Source organism: Phascolarctos cinereus, unplaced genomic scaffold (assembly GCF_003287225.1).
Source record: "Phascolarctos cinereus isolate Bilbo 61053 unplaced genomic scaffold, phaCin_HiC Scaffold_5;HRSCAF=322, whole genome shotgun sequence".
Taxonomy (NCBI): domain Eukaryota; kingdom Metazoa; phylum Chordata; class Mammalia; order Diprotodontia; family Phascolarctidae; genus Phascolarctos; species Phascolarctos cinereus.
In genome coordinates, this window is record NW_027555958.1 from 264,061,446 (window position 1) to 264,075,007 (window position 13,562).

Below are 13,562 nucleotides of genomic sequence, written 5' to 3' on the forward strand. Positions count from 1 at the left end.
TTTTTTAAGAGTAGTTTCTAAGGGGCAGCTAGGTGGTGCAGTGGATAGAGTACTGCCCCTGGATTCAGGAGGACCTGAGTTCAAATGCTGTCGCAGACACATAACACTTACTAGCTGTGTGACCCTGGGCAAGTAGCTTAACCCTATTATCTAACTAAAAAAAAGAGTAGTTTCTAGATTTTAAAAGTCTAGATTGGGAGAAACAACATCAAAAATCATTTGAACTGTTATATTTTTATTTTTTGTTAAATAATAAAACTTCGAAGTGCATCAGATAACTCAGTCACTAAAAGACTTAAAATTTTTATTTGTCTTTACCATCCAGGCAGCTTATTTTAATCTGAGAGAGTTGGCTGAAGCATTTAATTTTTGTTTAGTTTTGTTGGTTAGAGATTGAAAAAGTCATCCAGAGTTTATGTAAAATAGAAAAAAGATATAAATTTGTTTCAGATATCTGTTTTAGTATTTTGAGTGTTCTCTTAGCATAAACCAGTAAAAAATAGGGGAAAAGATAGGCTATTTATCATACTGTAGTAAGTACTGAATTTTGTCAAATCTTTGATGGCATATTATGTTGCAGAAAGGGCGTTGGACATGAATTCTAGTCTTGGCTCTGCCACTAACTAATCATAATTCATATTTTTATATCATTTTACAGTTTGTAAAGCACTTTTTTCACAGCCCTTTGAGGCATACATATGTGTAGTACAAGTACCCACTCTCATTTTATAACTGAGGAAACAGTCTCAAAGAGGTAATTTGCTCATGATTATACAAATCTAAGTCTTGGTTTATGCACATGTAAAAGGAAGGATTAGACAAGTTTATCAGTAAGATTTCTCCCTCCTCAAGATCTACAAAAACCGTGTTCACTTAAGAGATAGTTATTGAACCTCCTAATATGAGTTCACCCAGACCACTAGGGGCAGGGAATCTCAGGCTTATTGTGAAACATGATTCTCTACTCTGCATCTTAGGCACAAGTCTGCCAAACCCAATATTTATTAAGTTCTAAACATTTCTGCTTAGAGGAAACTGGGTCCAAATATGGACAAGAATTACCCCCATATCCTTGAAAATTGAACACAAGGCATTTAGAATTAAAATTTATAATATTTTCAAACAGACAAAATTCCACACTAAAAATTGAGCAACGATTCAAGAGTTTAGATAATAGTCTAAGAACAGTAGCATCCTAGAGAATTGTTTTCCTAAAACTGTTCAATCTTTCCTTGACCATCCTTTCTAAGGCTTTTCCTTTCCACTTAGTCAGAGGTGAATTTATTTTTCTTAACTGAAATATTAAGCCTTAGTCCTTTTCATTGTATGATCATTACCCCAGTCACTTCAGAGAAAAGTCTTTCCTTGGCTTATCAGCAGAGAGGAGTTTGGGAGTAGGTTAGAAAGTGGAGAGGGCCTTTTGATAAGAATGATGTAAAAAGATTTCATTATAGCATGTTGTTTTAGAATTGATAATTAAAGAAAAACAGAATATTTTTCACTCAGATTAGTTCAAAGACTTTAGACTATACCCTGAGAGAAATGCTTTCTTGATATATTTAAAAGAGGCAGGAGAGAATGGGGAGTTCAGTTTAGTGTACTTCCATACTATGAATTCTTCAGTCATGGGACTCTTTGGTAAATGGAGTTTCAGGAGGTAATTGGTAACCAAGTTCCAGTTAATTTGAATGTATTTGAAAAATGGTAGATTGTAGATCAATGTTGTTATATTTCTGTTTTTAGGACTAAAAGATCAGACCTTAAGGTTGGGTCCTAGTCAAAGATCAGATTAGTTAGTATTTGGATTTGTGTAGCAGTAAAAAAATTTTTTGTAGGAATGTCAAACTGACCTTTAAAGTTCCAGCTCTTAGTATGCTCACTAACTCTTATTGTTTGAATGTAGAAGATGAGGTATGATTTTTTTTAAACTTCTTAGTGGTATGATCAATTATTAGTCACATGAATGAATAACCACTTTTTCTGTGTTCCTCTATCCTTAATTCGAAAAGATCATGAAAAAATGTCAATAATTCAAACCTCTTCTATTTATGAAATGTGGTTTATGGATTGAGAGTACCATTTTTCTTAACTGGGATGTATTGGTTGGAGCTAGGATTCCTGAAGTACCTTCTGAGAAATATAAAGTCCATAGATAGTAACATAGCAAAAGATTGAATTATACCTGCCTCCATGGCAGCTACAGTTTTCTTGTTGAGAAGAGAGGCTTTCTTGTTTATTAAATTACCATACCTTTTCTTATTAGCATAAGGGAAACAGAATAGGATAGTGAAAAGAACATTGACTGGCTTTGGAGTAACAGGACCTGGGTCAAATCTTAACTCCATCACTATCTTTGTGTCCTTAGGCAAGTCACTTAGCCCCTCTGGGCCATAGTTAACTCATCTGTAAAATGAAAGGTTGAACTAAATGACCTCTGACGTTCTCTTTATTTTTATCGTACCAAGTAAACTGGAGTTCTAGTTATGTGCTTCTTTTTTGAGCTTTCTAAAGGAGGCTTTATTGGTATAGTGATGAAAGGGATCCATTCCCCCCCCTTTCATTAAAGAATGAAGAATTTCATTCTCCATATAGAGAATCGTGCATATTTAAAAATAAATGTTGTTTACAAGGTAGTGAGAAAATTAATGGTTTCATGAATAAATTATTTTCGTGAATTGAAAATACTACCTTGTTATAGGTTATATTTCACTAAGATCCAAATGAAAATTAGCAGAAAGATAACTTTATGTGAATTGTATTTTTTTGGAAGATTGAAGAACTAAATTTACAAAGCATAGTATATGCTTTTGACTGTAATGGAATCATGGGCCTTCGTGATACAACCTAAAACAAGGAACGTGGAAGGCTACCAGAAATGTTTTCCAAGCAACTTAATACTTGGAATCTACAATTGTTTAAATGCTGTATTGAGACGTGATGGTATTTTCTTTTGTTTCCTTGAAGACTGAAAAGAAAATCTTTTTTATTTAACCAGGTCTGTTCAGAACAACATGACAAAGGCAGTAGATGCATTTAGTAAGTATTCCGTACATCTGAAATTAATATTCAGGACCCTTTACCCTTCTTCCATAATTGACTTGTTTTGATACTACTATACAACTTTCACTCTACCACTCATGTTATTCAGAAATCTGCTAGCTTGTTATCATAAAACATTGCCCCTTTATGACATTTGTGTTAGGGCTTTGTATTGTATGTATTTCTTAGTTTGGTGGGATGAAGGGGATGATTTGATTGTGGTGATCACTTCTGGTCTTTTGGCTAATATCAAGTGAGCCGCTTAATAATATTATAAAGGAGCTCTCCTGAGAGTCAGTGTGCAGTGTGGTAAAAAGTTAGTTAATAGACATTTATTAAATGCCTACTATGTGCTAGGCACTGTGCTGTGTGCTCAGGAAAGGAAAGGAAAAAGAGGCTGCCCTCAAGGACTTAACAGGCAAACAATTATGTATAAACAGGATATCCTTTGTTGTACAAGAAAATCAGGATGGAGAACATTACAGTCATGGGAGAGAGCCAGGGAAAATGTCCAGAGTCAGGAGACAGTGTCTTCTTTGAGGAACAATAAGGAGGCCAGTATCACTGGATTGCAGAGTATATAAGGGTATAAGATGAAAGAAGACTGGAAAAGCGAAGGGATGGGAGCAGATTATTAAGGTCTTTGAATGCCAAACTGAGGATTTTATATTTGATCCTGGGGGTGATAGGAAGCTTCTGGAATGTATTGAATGTGGGACGGGGGGAGATGAAATGGCCAAAACTGCACTTTAAGAAGATGAACAACATAGCAAAAACTGTAGATTTTCACCCAGAACACCAAGTGTAGGAGTCCCAGATCTGGTGCTTTGCAGTATTCACTTAACCTCCTTCATTCTATTTTCTTATCTATAAATGAGACTTTAAGGTTATTTGATGTCACTGATGTACATACTACCAAGTGCACCTTTCTGAATTTAGCTAGGCTGGACCTCTGGTGACTTGGACCCATACTTGAAGACTTTCTAGCTTGTTAAGACTTGTTAGATATAATACTCCACTGACAAGTCCTTCAAAAACCTGTCACCTCTCTATCAGGTGTTAAAATAGGACTTTTATGGAAGTTTGTGAGGAACAAATAAGGTGATATGTGTAAAAGATGTCTGGAATGATACAGCTCTATATTCAGTGTATCCCATTAATTACCCCATTATTTGTGATCAGTTTGACCAAACATACACAGATCTCAACCAGCCTATAGGAGCTACAGATCACCCTCTCATTTCTGAACAGGAAGTTAAAATATATTCAGAATTATTTTTGAAAAGAAAAATGTGTTTTATGTAGATTATTAAATTATAGTGAGTGAAATTATGTTCTGGGAAAGTGTATGTACTTGATTTAACATTCATCAATCATCTCTATTTATTCAAAAGGCCATTAAGATATATTCATTAGAAACCTTTGCCAGGGATTGCTATTCTGATTTCAAAGAAGTATTTTTCCTTATAAACCAAACTGTAATTAAAGAATATATTTATTAGTCTTTTGAACTTGAGCCATGTTTTGCTGAAAAGTTGCTAATTTCATATCAATGGTATCTAGGTTATTATAATAATTTTCATTAAAATCAGAATACAGCAGTATGCCTTTACTTGTTCTGTCCCAAAGTAAACATTTTCCATAAAAGAATTTTTCTAGTCCACATGTTTATGAGAACTAGGAATACTAAACATCAGCTCTTTCCCCACAAATCACTCTTGAGTGAATTCAATATAGTATAAGTCAGGTTTATTCTAGGAGTTTATAGATAGGATTTTGATGAATGTACTATGTGTCATGCTAGCAGCTATACCCTTTCCTCATTTCTAGAAACTTGGTAGTTGACCGTCACTAAAAGTAGGCCACATCACTCATGTAGAACATGAGGGATACTATACTGAAAGGCCCAACAAAGGTTCCTTATTGCCTTTCTTATGTACTTAAACATTTCAAATTTAAAAATTTTTTTCTATTCTGCCACAGACTTGAGACTACATCAGAAATGTAAAAAAAAAACATTTTAAAAGAGATAACCATAATAATGAGCTGGTATGTAGACCAAAAACTTTAAGGGTTGATACATTTGCAATATATTTTTGACCTAAGCCTGGTCTATAAATTATCTGAGACTTCTCTTTGCATGGTTCTATTATTCCAACATACTGAGTAAGGTAGAATAAGAAAAAATGAGTTCCTTAATATGGCAGGCGCTTAACATCATGACCATAATTTCTTCCTAAGTCATTTATCTGACTTAGTCTTTGGCAAAGTCTCAGTCCTTTGTTCGGGTTAAGGAAATTTCTTATGAGAACTTCTGTTTAGCTAATACAAGTCTTGTACTTCTATAATTGTGATATCTCTCTTATTTGCAGAAAAATCTCTTAAATTGTGTGTCACCAAAGAAATCCTGTATCTCAGTGTTACAACAGCCTATACAGGTAAGGAATTAATGAGAGAGATGGTAAATATCTGTTGATTCTAGGACAACATTGTGGCACTAGATAGAGGTTCAGAAATAAATACAGATCCTTATGTTCTGAAATAGATAAATGCAATAATTCACTGGGTAATGAGATATGCAAAAAACATCATAAGAGGAATGTGTGGAAACAATCCTTTAAAAAAAATTTTATAATAACGTGCTGATTATTTTACCTTCATGAGCCCCAAAGGTAGAAACTTGTGTTTAGAGAAATTAGAAACAAAGAAGATCTTTTGAAATTCAGTGTTACAATGTTGTAACCTTGCAGAAAATCCTGTTTTCTTACTGGTTTAAGTATGAAATTATTTCTTTTTTTTACCAATATAAAAGAAAATTGTGTTTAGTTTAAAACATTGTGATGAACTTCCAGACTAAAATATGTAGCACTATTTTTCTAATTTTGTCATTTTCCTTACTAAGAAAGGTTACTCATGAGAAAGTTGAAAAACTGTTTCATCACCCGGTTGTGGTAACTATAGCAAAGCTACATACCTTGCTTACTCCCAAAAGAAAGCTAAGAAATTAGTCGTGGTAATATTCTTGTATATTTGAATAATTTAATCTGAAGGTTCATGCAGATGCCATTTTGTGGCTAATGTTTTTCATTACATCTGTAGCACATCAAAATTGTAGATTAAGTGGAAAAAACATTTCTTGGCTGGGGATTAATAGTTTAGCTTAAATAATATTTATCTTAACCATCCTTAAGCAGTCTGTCATTAAATGCCTACTGTGTGTCAAGCTTTGTACTAAGTGCTGGAGATATAAAGGCAAATAACAAAACAGTCCCTTTAAAGCAGCTTCTAATGTGCTGTGAGAATTATGAGATTTTTGGAGTGTGCATGTGTCTTTTTTTAATGATGCTTTTAGACATAGAGAATACATGCATGATGAAAGGGAGATTATGATGCTATCATTAATTTAAGGATTTTTCTCTAAAGGCCTGGAATTAACATTCTTCTCTGGTGTGTATGGAACATGTATTGGTGCTGTAAATCAGTTTGGCACAGAAGAAAAAAGCCTTATTGGACTTTCTGGCATTTTCATCGGCATTGGAGAAATTTTAGGTTAGAAATAATTTTCACTTATCTCTCCAGTTTTGTGATATTTGTTGTAGAACTTTCATATGCTTCTCTATTTTTCATCTCTTACAATTTTTCCTCTTATTTTCTTGCACTTGGTACTTCTGGTTATTTCTGTCATTTTAGATAAATAAATCAAGGAACTTAGACCAGAAATAAAATTATCAAGATTAAAAAAAAGTAACATTTCCCAAAATTTCATCTCAAAATGTAATTTCTTATATATTACCTTTTTAAAAGAACTTTAATTTTAATATCTGTGTTTACTTTAATGCCAGTATAGTGCCTAAAACTGTTTTATACTTAGGTATACAAGTCTAATTGATAATGATATAATGAAAAACTTGCTTCATTCTTAACTGAAAATCTGAAATTTCATGATTCAGATGTTAGGGCCAAGTGAGAGAAAGCATGTTGTGGTTAGAAACAGCATTAGATTTTATTTGAGAGGACCAGACTTTGAGTCTAATTAGTGCTACTTCCTATATCTGAAAGACATTGGTCAGGTCACTGAAGTTTGTGAACCTCAGTTTCCTCCTCTAAAATGAAAGAGAGTGACTAAGATGGAGGATAAACTCTAAGTCCCATGATCCTAAGTAGTTTTATAATAATTAAACAACTTTTCTTATTTCTATTCACTTTTGCATAAGGAGGCCTTTTTTCTCCATTTAATAATATCAGGAATTTCAAATTCCTCTCTCCTTTTTGAATTTGAAGTCTTCTAGTGTTGCTTCCATATAACAAAAATCCATATTCAATTAAAGCATTTTCTTCATAGCTCATCAAGGTAGGTGTACAAATATTATTATCTCCATTTTGTGTTTGAGAAAACCAAGGCTCAGAAAGATCCCTTGTGATCACACACAAAGAAATATCTTAAGACACAAGGAAGTGGCAAGTAGGTGCCATGGTAGAGAGACTACTGGAGTCAGAGGACGTTATTTTAAGTCTGGCCTCAAATACTTAATAGCTTTGTGAACCTGGGTAAGTTGTTTAAGCAATGTGTGCCTCAATTTCCTCAAATGTAAAAATGGGGATAATGATGCACCACCTTCCAGAGTTGTTATGAGAATCAAATGAGATATTTGTAAAGCACATGCCTGACACTTAGTAAGTGATTAATAAATGCTTGTTCCCTTCCCCCTTAAGGTGAAATTTAAGCTCATCCCTCCTGACTGCCAGTCCAGTAATCTCTGTATTTGAACTGTATTGGTTTGTGGAGGATTTAAAGTAGAAGGCAGAATATCCCTATCCCTGACAAGCTCACAGTTTCATAGGGGAGACAAGCACATGAAGTAACAAATTATTTTTAACAGCACAAAGCAATGTAAAAATAAGTAGAAAATAAGTGACATATATTGGACTAGCAGTCAAGAAATTTGGGGCTCTAGTCATAAGCTATATGACTTTGGCCAGTTCATTAACAACCTCTCCAGACTTCAATTTCATTCTTTTCTAAAGGAGGGAAATAGCTAACTGAATATAGTAGAAAAAGTAGGAATAACAGTCTGAGGAATTTAGATCAAATCCCTTCTTTACCACTATGTGACTTTGGGCAAGTTATTCATTCACCCCCTATCCCTCCACTCAATTTCCTCATATGTAAAATATTGACATTGGACTCAGTAATCTCTTCGTTTCTTCCCAGCTCTAATCTATGCTCCTTTGATCTTTAAAAGTCCTTCTAGGTCTAAAATTATCTGATAACTGGGCTGTACCTAACTGTACCTGGGCAGTGTATTTATTTTATTCTGACTTAATATGTATTGGTTTTAAAATAAAAATTAGCCGTAATGAATGGTATAGCTCTACTCTGCATTTTATTAAAAAGCTTTTATTCTGAAGTTAAACATCAAAAAAGAGCATTTTAATGCACACACAAAATGGGATTTTTATGAAATCATGAATCTCTACTTCATGCAACTTACTTTTTCAAAAAGTATGTACTAAATTTTATATGTTGCTTTCAAAACCTTCCTGCTTGTGCTTCCTTCTGTTCTGTGCATTTTTTCTTTTTTGTATTTAGTTACCTTTATTTTTGAATTAATAAGTATTTTTCATTAATCTGTCTTTTCCACTAGCCTCCCCTTCCACTGAGCAAATAAAAAAGCCAAAACAAATTCCTCAATAAATATCTATATAGTCCTACAAAACAAGTTCCTGTATTAGCAGTGTCTAAAAATCTGTCTCTTTCTGCATTTTAAGCTTATCGCTTCTGTGTCAGGATGTGTCATATTTCATCTTCATTTTTTTGGATTCATGGTTTATCATTGTATTGATCAGAGTTCTAAAGTCTTTCAAAGATGTTTTTCTCTGTAACAGTTATTATATAAATTGTTCTACCTTCTGCTTACTTTGCTCTGTATCAGTTCATAAAAGTCTTCCTAGTTTCCTCTGAAATTGACTGTTTAATCCACTTCTTAGAGCACAATAACATTCATATATCTCAATTTGTTTAGCCATTCCTCCTTGGCTTCCAATTTTTGGCTACCTTACTTCCTTCTTACTTTTCTTACTTCCTTCTGACTTTTCTCTCTGTCACCTTCTTCCAGTCTCCAACTAAGAGGTGGCCTTTCTCCTTGCTGATGCCACCCTGTATTTGTACCCTCGATCTCTCTTGTACTGTCTTTCAGCAGATTGACCTCACTATGATACTAGACGTTGGCATATGTCTTCTTCACTTTTCAGCTAAACTTGAAAAAAGTCATGTGTACTCAGTGCTTCCACTTCCTCTCCTATCACTTACTTCTAAACCCTTTGTAGTCTGGCCTCCAACCTCTTCATTCACCACTCTGCAAATTGCCAAATCTATTGGCCTTTCCTAAGTCCTCTTCAGTCTTGACTTGTTTCCATCCCGCCTTTGACACTATCATCTTCTCCTTCTGAGTACTATCTTTTCTGGATTTTTGTGATATTTACCTCCTGATAAGTATGTATAATAATTGTAAAGCACTTAGCATAGTGTTTGGCATATATGAGCATGTTATGTGTGTATGCATATGCATGTGTGTGTATATGTGTGTGTGCATTTGTGTACATATGTATATGTGCTTGTACACATGTATATGCATTTATACAAATGTGTGTACATATATACACATATCTATACATATCTATACACACATATATCTGTACATACATATATACAAGTACATATATTACATATATGATTTCCACATTAATATATCTGGCCCTTGTTTCTCTCTCTGTCTCTCTCTTTCTCTGTCCCTCTTTTTTTTTGCAAGGCAGCCGAGGTTAAGTGACTTGCTCACAGTCACACAGCTAATAAGTGTCAAATGTCTAAGGCCAGATTTGAACTCAGGTCCTCCTTACTCCAGGGCCTGTGCTATATCCACTGAGTCATCTAGCTGCCCCCTTGTCTCTTTTTTAGCGTCAGTCTCTCATCACTAGCTTATAAGTAGATATTTCCAATTGGATATCCCAGAATTCAACTTAATACCGCAAACCACATTTTTCTATCAAACATCCCTATTTCATTCATAGGCATTGCCATCCATTTAGTCACTCAGGTTCACAACTTTGTTACCATCCCCAGTTCTTCGCTCACCATACCTATCCTGTCAGTTACCAAAAATCATGTAATTTCTTTGTCCACATCCTTTACATGCATCCCATTCTTTCCACTCACACAGCTATCACCCTAGTTCAGGCCTCGTTCTCAGCTAAACTATTTCAGTAGCCTTCCATTTGGACTCCCTGCCTCAAATCTCTCCCCAGATCAGTCGGTCCGCCACTAAGCTGCTAAGTGATTTTCCTAAAGTATGAATCTGACCCAGTCACCTCCCTTTCTTCAATTCAGTAAACTCCAATGTCTCCCTTTTACTTATAGGATCAAATATAAACTCTTTTAGACCAGTTCTGACTATATCATGGTAGATTGGCTACAAGATATTTTATTTCACAGTAACTTTTAATAGATTTTTTTTCCCTATATCTTCTGGCTAGATTTTATTAGTAACCTACAGAAAGGTTGGTGATTTTTGTGAGTTCATCTTATATCCTCCTACATTATTAAAATTATAAATGATTTCAACTAACATTTTAATTGAATGATTAGAGTTCTCTGAACTATTGTATCATTTACGAATAGTGAGAATTTTGTTACGTATTTACCTATGCTTATTTAGAACTAGCATTTCTAGAGCCATATGAAATAATAGTGGTGACATTGAACATCCTTGCTTTGTCCTGATCATATTGGAATGGCCTCTAGCAATTCTTCATTACAGAGAATGCTAACACTTTGGTTTAGATATTGAAGATATTAGATATAAAACCTTGTCAAGGAAAGGTCTGTATATTCCTATGCTTTTTTATATGTTTTTAATATAAACAAGGATACTTCTGGCCACAGTGGCTATTCAAAAGGTGTCAGGCAGACCAGTTCCACCACACCAGCAAAAACATGAAATTCATGCCATACTAAATGATGATAAAGAAATCTAACAAGAAAACATAATGACTACTTCTACAGAACTGCACAAAAAGTTAGCCAGGAGCTCTAGGGCAATAGGAAAAGAGGCTGCTAAAAAGTAATGCCAGCTCAGTCAAACAAGGCAGCAACTTCCTAGAACAGACATACATAGCCTGCAGGACCTTATGTCCAGCAGCAGCAAGAGTAGAAGGCTACTAGGAGAAGGGCCCAAGGTGATTAGAAACCCATGGTGTGGAACTTGGGGGCTAGCAGAAGTGGCAAAAACTAATGTAAGCATTCTCAGAATAGGTTACACTGGGGTTCCAATATCCCTAGCATTCTGGACCTCAAAGATTTAGGGGGCTTTAATCATGGCAGGTTGAAGGTCAAGGTAGGCATCTGAGTAACCTAGCTCAAGACCAACCAGGGCCGTCCACCCTCCCCAAAAGCATAGTAGTCATTGGAGCCTGGTCCTGGCACAGAGCCCCAGTTTCGAAACTAAGGCTGAAGAAATGAATAAACTGGAGAAGATACTACCCATTACAAAGAGTTAATAATAGATCCAGAGAGGTCTAAAACCTAACCTAGAAGGTGATAGTTTCACAACTGCAAGCAGAAACTCAAAGGTAAAAGTGTTTTGGTTTTGTTTTGTTTTCTAAAAGGACAACATGAATTCTTAGAAAAAAAGCAATAGATTAAAAAAAAATTCTAGAGGAAAGAATCTGAGGAAGGAGAATATATAGTTGAGAAAAGAAAGTAGTAATCCTTATCCAAGTAACTGGACACTGAAATTTAGCAATCAGTGACTCCATGAGATAGCAAGAGATTTTAGAACAAAATCAGAGGATTAGAAGTAAATGTAAGTTATTGAATGTCAAAAACAACTTACCTGAAAAATAGTTCAAGGAGAAATAATTTAAAAATCATTAGACTCTCTGAAAACCACAATTTTTTGAAAAGCCTAGCCAGCTACCCTGAAGATAGTAAGATACTTAAGGGATACTAGTCTCTTTTCCTTCTTTTAAGGTATTAGCACTTGCTTATTATTTAACCTCTTCACATTGTTCAAATGCATTTTTCTCTCTAGGTTTTTCTTTGTCTCCTGTGTTCCCATTTTAAATATTTTATTCAGCTTTGGTTTTCTGAACAGAAATGCTTAAAAATCCTTTATTCTCTTAAAGGTCCACCTTTTTTCTTCAGTATTCTCAGTTCTGCAGGGTAACCTATTCTTTATTGTAAGAATTTTTTTTTTTGCCTTTTGATGTACTGTATTACCAGTCTTACCTTTCTATTAAAGTAATTGCTGCATATCTTGTATGTGTCTGACTATGCCTCTTTGGTACTTGAACTTTTCCTTTCTGTCTTCTTTAAACAGTTCTGGGTAGTTTTATGATTTCTTAATATTGAATATCCAGGTTTGGCCATCTTTTCTAGTTCTCCAGGTCAGTTGTTTTTGATAGTAGAAATTTCATGTGTTCTTCAAAATTTTTGAACTTGAATAAATGAAAAGCATCATATGCACTATGATAAGATCTGGGAATATAAATATGAAAGTGAAGACTGTCTTTACTCTTAACACTTATAAGGAAGTGGTGGCTAGGGAGGGATATTTTGATGTGAAAAAAATTACTGGGATAGTGAGTAGAGGCATAGGAGGGTTAGATAGACACACTTTCCAGGGAGTAGTGACAGAATTTATTTGATTATGATTCTATAACTGGGAATTGGAGGGGAAAAGATATGGGTAAGGACTTATAGTAGCTGGTGACGATAAGTCCAGGGAATAAGTGAAGTTCAGGCATAGATGTAGTAAAGATAGAGCCCTGGAGGGCATGTCTGGCATGAAAGGATTGAGTTTTTCCAGGTTTGCTATCTGGACAGGCAGCATTCTTGCTAGTGCAGGAAGTGGAGAGTGGTTGAAGCCTGGGCCTAGATGAAGTGGGTGACTGAAACAACCACCAGTGAAAGGCAGCAAGGCTTTGGAGCAGGAATTTCAGGAATGAAAAGGTAGGAAGAAGTAGGGTCATACGGTTAGAACTGCACTATAGGAAGATAAATTTGAGCACAGAATAGCACCACCAAAAATAAAATTGGTTATATTTTAACAAAATAATTTATGTTGATATTGTTATCATTCTTGAATCAGCTTTTTGTTTACAGTTAGATCACCAGCTTGGTAGAACAGAAATCTAAATATAAGCTAGAAGAAACATTGGAGCAACTACAATGAATGGAGTGCCAGGCCTGGAGTCAGGAAGACCTGAGTTCAAATATGTCCTCAGACACTTACTAGCTGTGTGACCTTGGGCAAATCACTTAACCCTGGTTGCCTCAGTTCCTCACCTGAGGGAAGGAAATGGCAAACCAGTATCTCTGCCAAGAAAACCCCATAAGGGAACATGAAGAGTCTGACACAACTGAAATGACTAAACAACAAGAACAAAGATTAAAGAGACAAAAACATGATATATTTAAACAAGTTATTACATAAAAAAAGTGGGTGGAGGAAAGGATATCAAAGATT

The 13,562-nt window shown here is 34.8% G+C and overlaps 1 protein-coding gene across 2 annotated transcripts in view; it reads left to right on the forward strand.

Annotated features, from left to right (window-relative positions):
• MFSD11 (major facilitator superfamily domain containing 11) overlaps window positions 1-13,562 on the forward strand; it is a 28,563-nt gene that overhangs the window by 7,948 nt on the left and 7,053 nt on the right. For both annotated transcript variants that reach the window (XM_020965956.2, XM_020965955.2), the window contains 3 exons: window positions 2,996-3,036; window positions 5,412-5,477; window positions 6,463-6,588. In XM_020965956.2, coding sequence (XP_020821615.1) covers window positions 2,996-3,036; window positions 5,412-5,477; window positions 6,463-6,588 — 233 coding nt within the window. The remainder of the gene's footprint in view (window positions 1-2,995; window positions 3,037-5,411; window positions 5,478-6,462; window positions 6,589-13,562) is intronic.